Raw genomic sequence first — 13,234 nt, forward strand, 5'->3', positions numbered from 1 at the left:
AAATGGAACCACTTCTCTTGTGGCACCGTATTTGGTCAACAGATAAAAATGTTTTAACCCAGGGTATTATTTTAGATTGTATGTCTCTCGATCAGTGTCATAGAATTGGCTGGTTAGTATATGTAAAACGTTTTTTAATGGACCTAGGCCTACCACCTTGCCCTTGTGATGACACCTCGGTGCAGGCAATAAGTCATACCCTGTTTTTTTGTAAATTTTATAGGGAACACAGAAAGATCTGGTTGCTGCCAATACTACAATTCATGGGCATAAGAAGATGCCGCCCGGCCTTGATCTATTTACAATTTCTGGAAGTAGAGGGCACATCGAGGCACATTGTTAGATTCTTTAAATGTATTTTCCGACATCGTTCTAACTTATAATGAAATCAGGTTTTTAACTTGTACGCTACACTGTGTGCTTTATATTGATTATGTACAAATTCTTAACTGAAAATGATGATTATTAAATTGTGGCACTAGGTTATACTGTACACCAAATTCTCCTCGGGAGACATAAATTGGCATCAATTTTTAATATATTATGTATATCAAATATCTATTTTAAAATGTAAAACTGAATTGTATTTGCAATAATTGCTTTTATGGTTTTTTTCTTGTTACAAAAAAACGAATAAAGTCCTTTCTGATTCTGATTCTGACTGCTATCGCACACAACAAATCGATGCATATCTTTGAAAGTTCCAATTCCTATTTCAATTGGTTCTGTCAGAGGAGTTTGTATCTGTCTATTAGCTACACCTACAACTTCGATGCTCTCTCCTGAGAGAGGAAGATTTTGAATTTCCACTGATCTAACAGTAGAACGGGTAGCACCAGTGTCCACTAGGAAAGTTATTTCCACATCATTCACCTTTCCGTTCACAAATGGACCAGACTGATCTACCTCAAGAGTGGCTCCAAGCACCCACTCTTCTCCCTCTCTCAGGCACCGTCATAAACTTTCATCCGACTCACTGCCACCTTCTTCTTGTAACCAATACTGAGGACACGCATTCACTCTTTGCGGTCTTTTTACCTGCTCACCTCCGCTGAATCCTATCTCTGCACTGTATCTCTGCTGGTTTACACTGTTTGGCAGTGGCGGTTGTGGCACCTGACTTTGCTGATTTGCTATCTGCTGTTGTTGCTGTTGTTGATTTACCTCAAACTGCACCTGCGAATTCAATGAAGTATTTTCCGCATTAACTCTCGGCGGACATTTACACTCTTTCTTCCAAATCCCTAACTTGCCGCAATTAAAACAAGGGAATTTCTTCTTCAGTTCAGCAATATTTCCTACTAATTTTGGTTTACCCTTAACATTTCCTTGATTCCCTGCATTCTTACTCTCCATTTGCGCCACTTGTTGTTCCGCTACCTTTACTTGTGCCCACATAGCTTTCTCTTTCAGCTTTTTCTGCTTTGCATCAATTTCTTCACTACAATATTTCGCCTGTCTTAATACTTTATCCACTGAACTTGACTGCCATCCTATCATGCTGTGTCTAATCATGTCTGAAATTTCTGGTCTCAAACCATAAACAAATCTGTATATGAAGTGGCTCATATCTTTCTCATTTAGTTCCTCATAACCGCTATACTGCTTAAAAACTAACAGTAATCTTTCATAGAATGAATGTACAGATTCTTTCGGTTCTTGTGTGGTCCTGTTTATTTTTACCTAATCGGTTTCTTTTGGGGGTATCTTATTTTTTAGCCATACTATCACTTGTTCGTACTTTCATATTACATCTGGTGATGGAGCTCCTGTTACTTAGTCTCTAGGAAACTCTTCCATTGGCCAGTCCACAGCTATTTTACATTCTGTCCATAAATCCGCTGGCACCACTATGTCAAACAATCCATCTAAATCGATCCATAAAACTTTTGACACTTTTACAAATCTGTCTACCTGGCAATACCATTCTACTGGTTTCTCTCTCAACCTAGGGAAATCATTTGTAAATGACAATATGTCTTGTCTACTCCAAGGAACATGCACATATCCTCCTCCAGGTTTCTCTCTCATGGGGAACTCAGTTATCAATGCCTCTTTTTCCCTGATTTGAATAGCTAATGTGGATTTATCATTATTTTCTTCTTTCTTCTTTGCCCACTTAATCCTCCATTTGCTCACATCTCCCCATTTTCGCACCAGCACAATCAATTCTTTTATTTGTGCTAACCTCCAGTGGCGGACGTTGACAATTGCAAGAGGTGGGGCGTAGCGATCGCTCGAGCCCGAAAAACCTAAGGGGGGGTTCGGGCCCCCCTCCCTGTGCAGGCGATGTCCTTTCTCCCAATGTGTGAATTTCGGAGTCGACCCCACGTGCACCCTAGACATCTTCTAAGAGCTAAAATAGTCTCCTCGGTGTCTGGGGCTTCCATCTCCTCTCTCTCGGCAGTTCCCAAGGCCCAATCTAGTCGACTATTTGTGCCACGAGTGGCAGAGAAACAGGAAAACTCCCTTTTGGCGTGGTACAGTTCTCTCCAAACGTCTTCACAGGCCTAGTTGGGTCATCTTTCCACATCTGCATCAAGCACGCAATTGAAGTTCCCAGCCTACAACAGACGCTCGGCCATTTTATCTGTCACTGGAGACTGCACGTTTATGCTATCTTCCACATAGGGGATGTACACATATAAAATAGTCATACTCCTTTCTCGAGCATGACAATGTGTGTACCATTTGTGTTCCCCGCAATATAGCGTGTACCATAAGAAAAATCAAACACCCCTGAAATAAGAAGCTCCCGGCCCCCTATCCATCCCCGGGCAATCAGTAAACAGCAGAAAACAACATGTGGTCATCCACCATCCTATGAAAAGAACAACATAGCTTCCCTTGTCCCACCCCACTCTGATCAAACTGCTTGGCCCCTTACTTGAAAACCAAAAGACCACTACCTGCACGTCTATGTTTCCATTTCAAGCACCGCATGTTCCAAAAGCTAATGGATGGTCTTTGCCAACATTGAGCTGAGTAGTCATTAGTTCGTTGTACTTTCTCTTTCATTATGATAAAAATTGCATTCAAGGGAGCCATGCATAATGCATTTATATTTTAAAATGACTGACGTAAGCAACGTAGTTTGTATAGTATTAGGGGGCAGCCTAGCTACAGGTGTAAGTAAAAGAGGTAGTTTTTAAAGTCTTAATACAAGGGAGTTATCATGAGTTAGCTAGCACGAACGAACTTCAAACTTGTTTACTTTTTTTTCATCATGTAACATAACACTGACTGACTGGGAAAAGAAACATAACTTTTCCTGGACCTGTAGGAAAACATTTGTTTTACGTTGCTGTTGCCTTCCAGAACTGTGCCTTGACATGCAGCCTTGTAAAATTAAACCGGTTGCGGATGAGTGGAAGTCTGCGCTAAGATCATCATGAGCTCAAGTTACAAGGCCACCATGGCACACGCAGCACAATTCTAGGCAGCCAGGGAATTACGTGCATGCACAGCAGTGAAGGTAGGTGTCATGACCTGAAAGACAGATGACGGACAAGGCGACAGGACAGTAGGGACAGCAGACACTAGGACCCTGTGGGTCGTGAGGGAGGTGACCAGGTCACCGGACACCACATCCGGTCAGGGGACAGGAAGAGGACAGATTCGACCAGGGCGACCATGAAGAAGGACGTGTGTGTGACCAGCTGTACACAATGACAAAATAAAGAATCGTGAGCGCACCTACCTGTGTCCGTGAGTGATTGCGCTGCGCAGTGCCAGCCTCGTGGATATGACAACTGGCGACGAAGGGTGTGAAGGGAACAGACGTGCATCGTGACGCCATCGACATCGGAAGAACCAGGTGCCCACCCTGGATGTGCCCAAAGAAGAAGAGTGAAAGAAGCGACATCGGAGCCCACCCGACCGCCTCTGACGAACAATCCGGCAAAACTGGGGTAAGCGCGAAGGAACGCGCGAAATCTCAAAATAGGCGCAACCTCTCGCGAGAGTCTCGGCGGCCATTTTGGGATCAGGCGGCTAGGCCAATCAGAGGCGAGATCGGGGAAGCGGCCATTTTGGGGCCAGGCAAGCGAGATTTCGAACGCGAAATCTCGCGAGAAGAGCGGCGGCCATTTTAGGAAGAAGACAAAAACAGAAAAGGCATAGAAATAAGGAGAGCGGCCATCACGGAGTCAGGCGAAAAAGAAGAAAGAGCAGAAAACAATAAAGAAAAGACAAGAAAAGCATTGAAAGGCTGAAAAAGAAGAACAAAAGAATAGAAATAGAAGACAAAGAAGAAATAAAAGAAGAAAGAGAAAAGAAAGTAATAAAAGAGACACATAAGCAAAAGGAAAGTAGAAAGACTAAAATAAAACAAAGAAGAAGGAGAAGAAAAACAAGGGGAAGAAAAGAGACAAAAGAGAAAGAAAGATAAAGAAAGAGAACAGAAGAAGAAGAGAAAAAAGAAGAAATAAAAGAAGAAAGAGCGGATAGGAAAAAAAAAAAAAACGAGGGGAAGAAAAGAGACAAAAGAGAAAGGAAGATAAGGCAAGAGAACAGAAGAAGAAGAAGAAAAAGAGGAAATAAAAGAGGAACGAACAGATAAAGAAAGAAGGAAAGAATGGCAGATCCAAAGCCTAAAGCACAATACAGGAGACCACTACCGTTTAACCTATCGGAGCCACAAATAGGAATAAGGTGGGAAAAGTGGATCAGACGGTTTGAAAGATATGTAGACGATACAGATGTAGCAGCTGGAAAGAAACTGGGACTACTATTGAATTTGGCAGGGGACGATGTCGAAGAACTTCTGGTGACACTGCCGACCGAAGAAACAAAAACATATGACCAACTAAAGAAATGTCTAACAGCCAAATTCTACCCGCAACGAAACATTGATTTCAAACGATATACTTTTACCATCGCATGTCAACAAGTCGGCGAAACACTAGACGACTTCGCGACACGGCTGAGGAAATTGGTGACACATTGTGAATTTGACAAATTTGATAACGAGCAAGCAATCAGGCTACGGATCATAGAAGGCTGTCGCGACACAGGATTCAGAGCAAGAATACTTAAGGAACCAACCTCATTGGAGAACATCCTGTCACTAGCGGGAGCAGAGGCGAGAGCAGCGGAACATGCCAAGGAAATGGAAAGAGGGAAGAGCGTTGAAACAGAAAACGCACATTTTACGACAAACAGATATCGCACAGACCAACAAAAGAATGACTGGAGGGAACAAAACGAGAGGAGACGACCTGAAAGAACATGCTACAAGTGCGGAATGGAATTTCCACACAGAGGTCAATGCCCCGCCTTTGGCCAGACGTGCCGAAGATGTGGTGGGAGGAATCACTACGCCAGTATGTGCCAAGGTGCCCCATTAAGAGACGACAATGGGAGAACAGGAAGACAACAGGAATCGACGACAAGACATGTCAGGTATGTTGACAACGAAAGGAGGAGTTCATCACGAGGGTCAGGTGAAGAAGAGGAAGTAGAGAACGTAGAAAGACTATATCACATGTCGGAGGTGCACACCGAGCAGAGCAAGGAAGAAGAAGCGGGAGAAACAACACAGCCAGCAGACAGAAGCACCTGAGGAAAGACAGACCATGCAAAGATAAGAGTAGGAGTGCATGAAACAGACTTTGTACTGGACAGTGGTGCAACTTGCAATGTCATGTGTGCATCGGAGTATGAGAGAATGGAAGTAAAGCCGACCCTGAGAAAGTCCAAGGTAAAGATCTTTACTTGGGGGGCAAGGAAAGAAGTAACTTACTTGGGGAAGTTCACAGAGGAACTGAGATACAATGACAAGATAAATAAGGAGGACATTCATGTTCTACAAGGCGATGTCCCAGGGCCATGCCTGATGAGCAACAACACCGCCCAAACAATGGGCCTTATAACAATGACATATAAAAAAGACAACAGCTATGTTGAGAGCAAGCAAAGAGAAGACTCAGAGAACAAAGAAAAAGGAAGAGAACAAAAAAGAATAATGGAGAGAACAAATACAACAAAAGGCGGCTGTAGAAAGAAAGGAGCAAGAAACGAAACGGAGGGCAGAGAACAACGATCAAGGCGACGAGAGGCCGGCAAAAAGAGAGCAGAAGGAGGACAACGGAAGGACAGAAAGAAGAGTAAGAGGAGAGAGCAACGACAAAGAGAAAGAGTGACTGGCAAACCGAGAAAAGACGGAGGACAACTGAAGAGCAGAAAGAAAGATGACGGCAGAAAACGACGACCAAGGAAGGGATGCAAAGGCACAAAGAGACTACGTAGAAAGAAGTAGGAAACAGGGCCTGGGGAGAAGGATCAACGAGACTGACAATCTCTCTCTCTCTCTCTCTCTCTCCAAAGACGAGTTAATGATTTAAATAGTGGTGACACAGAGTGATTAGTAGAACTGGGCCACAAACTGTTGTTTGCAACAAGGGGGGAGATGTCATGACCTGAAAGACAGATGACGGACAAGGCGACAGGACAGTAGGGACACTGCATACACTAGGACCCTGTGGGTCGTGAGGGAGGTGACCAGGTCACCGGACACCACATCCGGTCAGGGGACAGGAAGAGGACAGATTCGACCAGGGCGACCATGAAGAAGGACGTGTGTGTGACCAGCTGTACACAATGACAAAATAAAGAATCGTGAGCGCACCTACCTGTGTCCGTGAGTGATTGCGCTGCGCAGTGCCAGCCTCGTGGATATGACAGTAGGTACTGCTCGCCGCATTCACATCAGCTCGACGACTTTGCGGACGGTTCAATCCAGTATCCGGTACAGAGGTCACAGGCAATGTTTTCAATAACCGCTGGTCAACCTGCACACTGTGTGATCCCACATATGTTAAACATGTATTCCAACCACTGCGCAATCTATGTACAGCAAGGACTACTGAGATGAGGGACTGCTTGGGATTTACATCCCATAATACAGGTGTAGGCAGAAAACATCGGACATTTCCACTGTGTCCAGTGGAAGGGATATGAAAAGGCCTAGATAATGTAATAGGGTCGTGCAGCATAAGCAAAGCTTCGGACTTTTGTCCCTACTGCTTTCTAAGTCAAAGTAACATATTCGTGTTGTCTTCTCGTACAATGGGGCTAATTTTAGGGCTAGAGGAGCAAAAAGTGCAGTTTCCCTCTGTGGTTGACGCACAGAATAGTTTTTATACAGAAGAAGCTCTGCAACTGCTAGTGAACTGACCTGGAGGCACCTCTGCCCTTGCACAGCTAGCACAAGTCCTTCCCACTGACCTTCCAACACCCCCAGTTTCCGTTTTACTCCACTCTGGCGCGCGCACAGATATGCCAGGTTCTGATTTCTGCCTGGCATATGCCGTGCCCGCCGGAGCACAGACTGCCCTCTGCGGCCTGCTATCCAAATTGGGCAGCGATGGCGGCATCTCGTAAAACCGCCAGATGCGGAGGCTGTGCCACCATCCTATCGCCCCACCACACAGCCTCATCCACAGCGGGCAAACTTCTATCTAAACAGCATTACGGTGAAGACCATGGGGACACACAACGCGGTGATGAATCATTGTCTTATGCGGCCACGCCGGCCACGGCCAGTATATGAGTGAAGTAGCCACTAGTCAACTCAACACAGGTAGATATACTGATAGATGACGCAGTACTTTTCCTGCCGCCGCCTCACCTCCCCGTGATCGCCGCCTCCCTCGAGGCCTTGCTAACTTTACTTTAGTTTGCAGTTATGACGAGGTACTCCTCCTGCCGCCGCTTCGCCTCCCCATCGCCGCCTCCCTCGCTCGAGGCCTAGCTAACTTTGCAGTTCAGTTCAACTACTTAAATTCTAACTTCTAACTAATAATCCGATGCGTGCACCACTGACTGTCACTGCACTGTGTAGTTGAGTTCATCAGTCATCCAGTCACGCACACCGTCTACACACGACGCACTGACTGTACTAGTCTGTAGTGTACACACAGAAAACTTACGTTATATGACCATGAGGAACTGGATGATCATGATTCTGAAGACATTAATTGTGTCACTCTACTGACACCGTCACCGACTGCAGCAGGCCAGGCACGACTGAGTTTCGAGGTCTACATCACACTACAGTGTACAGTCCATCCAGTCACTCCTCCTCGTGACTCTGACTCATCGTTGTTGTGGTACAGGCGCAGGGACATACCGACAGCGTAGTGAAATGGCCAATCACCTCTGCATGGCTTCTATAGCCACATGTGATTGGCCATACAGAGCGGCCCTGAGCACAGCCACCACCCACACGCGGCACCATCCTGCTGCAGTCTACTCAGCCAATCCTGGCGCAGCATTAACAGTGCCACTGCGCCAGGATTGGATAAGAGCAGCCAGAGCAGGATTATAAACTGCCCATAATGAGACCGGGGGCCCCGGGTCCCACTGTGTCTGAGTGCTATAGGGGTGGAGGAGGAGGGAAGGCCTAATACGTGTGCGCATGCGCGGGCCAGTCTTACAAATTACTACTCCTGATTTTGACATGCGCACACTTGACACACTGCTGCTGCTGCACTATGTATGCTAGTTGCCCTGTCACTCTCTGCCGCAGCCCCGCCCCCGGCCACACTTCCTTCTCGATGCCGGATTCTGTCGGGCTTGTCCCTGTAGCACAGTGCGGGTGAGTGCGCTCAGATTCATTTCTTTTATTTTGTTATTCTTTCTCAAATGCGTGACTTGGCGGTCGTCCATGGCTAGCGGGGCAATGCCCCAACGCCCCCAATGGACGCACCGCCACTGCTAACCTCCCAGCAGTATTCATGTTCTCAATGTCTTTTTCTGCAAAATCCACTCTATATGATTTCTGCAATGACTTAAATTTTGAAAACTTCACTCCTAATTCACTTGCTAATTCTTCCAATTGATCATACACTGTTTTGGCCTTCCATGTTATGCTTTTACACATAAACATAAGTTCATCATCCTGGTACGTTTTTAGTCTATCTGTTCCAATCGTTCCAATAATTAATTCTTCCATATCTACTTTTAGTTTTACCACATCCAGCACTTTTGATTCCTGGTCTTTTAATTTTAAAGTTTTAATCCAGTCACTCAATTCTTTTTCAGATGGTCCTACAGGTGTTTGCGTTAAATCTATTGTATCTACACTTTTCTCTGGCGTTGCTGAGTCAGATTCTGCACCAATCGGATATCTAAATGATGGACTCTGATTAAAAGACAATTCAGGCGGATTCATATTAATATTTCGTCTTATATCAGATAAATCTGGATAAACATTTTCTTTTACTTTCTGTAAACTTTGTTGTAACGGAATTGTCAAGCTTGGCTCTTTTATTCTCTGATTTTCGAACACTGGTATTACAGGCCCTGTCGTTACAGGGACAGTTACTGCTTCCATGTTTTTAGTAAGGTTCTGAATCAGTTCATGTGCAGAGCATACATAGTCAGAAATATCTGGTTGCACATCACTTCGGGTTTCATCACTTCGCACAGTTTTGTGTGAATCATTCATTTGTACAGGAGTACCTGTAATTCTAGCTTCCACAACTGGAGTACTTGGAATATATCTGGTTTCTACTCTATCTGGCACATCTTTTAAACTTGAATATTGTCTGCGGGTTTCATTATTTCTTTCATCTGCTATTGGAGCATTCGGAGTAGTTCATAAAGAACCTGGTTGATATGGGGGTGGTCTCCTATTTAATTCTAATACAGCATCCTCCGGTTCACTTTCACCATAACTTTGGTTCGCTGTTTCTACATTCTTTTTCTTTTCTGTACATTTCCGACCCTCATATTCATCCATTAATCTAACTGGGTACATGCCATCACACATATTACTATTTCTCCATCTACGCATTCTACTCTCATGTGTTTCTCCCCACAAATCTCGACCTCTACCTCTTGGTCTGATATGCCTGCTTAACCTCTCGCTCTCCAACTCATGCATCTCATCTTCCCACTCAACCAAAGCTTCAAATGGAGTCGGTCTAGGTTTTGGCTCAAGCGTAATCATTTTGTCTCTCAAATCTCTTAAAATTGGCAAATCAAAAGATCCACCTTCAGGAAAAGCTAACACACCATCGTCCTTGGTATACCATGCCCAATTCTCTAACCAAACGCATGTATGGTAACCATATTTTGACAACATGCAGGCGTTTTTAGTGGAGGAAGTATTTTTCCCTCTCTTGTCACAATTTCCTTATATTTTGCAAATACATTTTTTAATTTCTTAAACCATGAAGGTTTCTTCTTTTCCTCTTCGTAATAATAAGACATTTTTCCAGTATTCTTCTGTCTTTCAAAAGATCGCACACTTCCCTGTTTTGCTGTTCCGTAACACCAACCTATCGCAGCGCAGTTCACACTAACACACACGATGAAGTTGAAGTTGAAGAAATTTGTTGAGCGCACTAACACCTAGCGGTTTCTTGGCGCTGTGACTTGACATATGAGGGGAGAGAAGCCAGGAGATTATTGCAGAGGAAAGGCTAAAGAGAAGAGGTGAGTTTTTAAAGCTTTACGAAAGTCCATGTAGACAGAGAGGGACCGGATGGAGAAAGGGAGGGCATTCCAGAAGCAGGGGGCCATAGTGGAAAAACACAGGCCTCCATGTTTTTTTTGGATGAGTTGGAGGCGCCTGAGCTCGTACGCCGGGGTCCCTACATAAAGGCTATTGCCATAATCCAGGCGGGAGACGATCATGGCCGATATGATGAGCTTAAGGGCCTCAAAGGAGAAAAAAACGAGAGATTTTACGGATAATGCGGAGGGACAAAAAGCAGGACGAAATGACAGAGCTGATCTGGGGGCGCATGGTCAGATCATGGCTGATTTGGATGCCCAAAGTTTTTGCTTTAGTGGAGGGTGAGGGGGGCCAAGCGCGGGGGGCCAAAAAACAGGGGACCAAGGGCTGGAGCAGCTACCAGTAAGGATCAATTCCGTCTTGTCCAGATTAAGTTTTAAATGGTTGGAGTTCATCCAGTCATAGATGAAAGTAAGTACAGTATGGAATTTGAGGATAGAATCATGGGAGGAAGAAAGATTGAAGATGAGCTGGAGGTCGTCAGCATAATTAAACACTGACACCTCCATACCTTGTAAAGCAGCAAAAAGAGGGTGAATGTAAAGATTAAATAGAAGAGGGGAAAGGGAAGAACCTTGGGGAACCCCGCAAGTGACAGAGCAAGAAGGGGCAGAAAAGCCATCCAGGTGAACGGCCTGTGTCCGATCTTGTAAAAAGGAGGTAAGCCAAGCCAGTGCAGTCCCCCGGATGCCGGCGCCCCTGACACGGTCGAGAAGGATGGAATGTCGACCATGTCAAAGGCGGCGGACAGATCGAGGAGAACGAGGGCCTGGGAGGAGTTGATGTCCGCACTCTGCCTAAGCTCGTCCAGGACAGAGAGGACCACAGACTCCCTAGAATGGGCTGGCTGGAAGCCGGCCTGATGAGAGGCTAAGAGATGGTTCTCCTCGATGAAGACTGAGAGGCTGGTTGTAATATGGCTCTCCAACATTTTGCCCAAGAACGGGAGCAAAGAAATGGGGTGGAAATTGGAAAGAGAAGAAGGATCAGCCCCAGGTTTTTTTAAGATAGGAATAACTGTGGCTGATTTAAACGCAACTGGGACAGTTCCCTGGAGAATAGAAGTGTTGAGAAGAATAAGCGGGGATTCTGCACAGTTGAGAAAGACCTCCTTCAGTATGCGGACAGGGCAGCAGTCGGAGGGGGATCCCGATTTGATTTTCTTCAACAGAGTGAGAAAGGTCTCTTTAGAGATAGCGGGGAACTGATCGAGGAAAATAGATGGGGGGGGGGGAGTGAGGGGGGAGAAAAAGAGGAGGGAGGCAAGGGAATATTGTGTTTAATGGTGGCAATCTTCTTGATGAAATAGTCATTAAGGGAATTGCAGAGGGATTGAGAAGGAGCGGGTTTAGGAGAGACTCGGTCGGCGGCTGCTAAGTTGTGGACGATAGTGAAGATCTCCTTGGGTTTGTTACCCGCAAGGAAGATTTTAGCGGAAAAGTGCTCTGTTTTAGCCAAGAGGATAGCTTTCTTGTAGTCACGAAGGAGGGCTGAATATTGGGATTTAAGGATGGGACAGTACCCGCGCCACCAGAGGCGTTCTGCTTGTCTGAGTGCAAGTTTGAGGTTTTTAAGATCATCAGTGAACCATCTATTGGCCTCATGGGAGCGACAGGTCCTGACTAGCTTTGGAGGTGCAGCTAGGTCGCAAGAGGCTGAGAGCCAGTTGTTAATGGCAGTAACCTGTAAGTCCGGGGGGGTATCAGCCAAATGAGGAAGTGAGGCCGCAAGAGAGGAGCACAAGGCGGCCATATCCATCCGGTTCCAGTTGCGAGCCCAGGTGTTTTTGGGGAGGGAATTCTTATTGGTAACCCCAAGGTCAAGGGAAAAAGAGATTAGAGAGTGGTCAGACCAGATGCAGGGGGAAATGGTAAGGGATGAGATAGGTAAGTTGGCTGACCAGATCTGGTCAAGAATGTAACCACCTGTATGGGTGGGAAGGTGGATATGAGGAGTAAGATTTAGACAGCCAAGAGATTTCGATGAAGTCCTTGGAAGTGGGGTCTTCCCAGGGGTCATGGGGCCAAAAATTGAAGTCACCTAAAATCAGCACAGAGGAGTTGTTGACCACTAAGGTGGCCAGCAATTCCTGGATAGCTGGGATGAAATGGGGCATAGCCTGAGGGGGACGATAGAATAATGCGCATGTAAGGGGGACCGCGAGGTTGACTGAGCGAGCGACCAAAAAGTCGACTGATGCAATAGGGGAATAGGGCAGGAGCTGGAGTTGAAGTTTGGAGTGGACTATCATGGCCACTCCGCTACCTACTTTTCCGCCCGGGCGATCGGCACGAAGGGCATAGTAAGAGTCAGGAAGAGCCGCAAGAACATCGGGTAGTGATTCGGTGGAAAACCAAGTTTCAGTGAGGAATAGAAATTCCGTGTTAACGGAGTCCAAGAGGTTAAACAGTTCAAGTTGGTGCTTAACCGCCGAGCGGGTGTTGAGGAACAAGGCTGTGGCAAGGACAGGAGAAGCAAGTGGGGAGGGCTGCGGAGGAGGCTCTAAAGGTGCGGATGACTGCGCTGGCGTCTGGGCGGGCAATGAAATTCCAAGGTTCCTGATTCGTGCCTGAGTAGAAGAACTGATAGGCCAGTCGCTCTGGCAGGCACAGAGTTGGATTGAGGAGTAGGATACATCTCGGGCATAGTGGTAGGCCCCGGGTCCCGGCCGGTCGCAGACGGGCGCAGATGGGCTGCACGCGGCCGCTG

General features: G+C 46.0%; 1 protein-coding gene across 1 annotated transcript; it reads right to left on the minus strand.

Annotated features, from left to right (window-relative positions):
- Positions 1-1,776: 1,776 nt before the first annotated feature.
- Positions 1,777-9,337, minus strand: LOC147748086 (uncharacterized). Its single transcript, XM_086927148.1, has 2 exons — positions 8,724-9,337; positions 1,777-2,188 (listed from the first exon to the last, which is right to left on the minus strand). The coding sequence occupies exons 1-2, from the start codon at positions 9,335-9,337 to the stop codon at positions 1,777-1,779; spliced, it is 1,026 nt and encodes a 341-aa protein (XP_086783274.1).
- Between the last annotated feature and the right edge of the window lie 3,897 nt (positions 9,338-13,234).

The sequence above is a fragment of the Lissotriton vulgaris genome, chromosome 1_1 (genome assembly GCF_964263255.1).
Source record: "Lissotriton vulgaris chromosome 1_1, aLisVul1.2, whole genome shotgun sequence".
Classification (NCBI taxonomy): Eukaryota; Metazoa; Chordata; class Amphibia; order Caudata; family Salamandridae; genus Lissotriton; species Lissotriton vulgaris.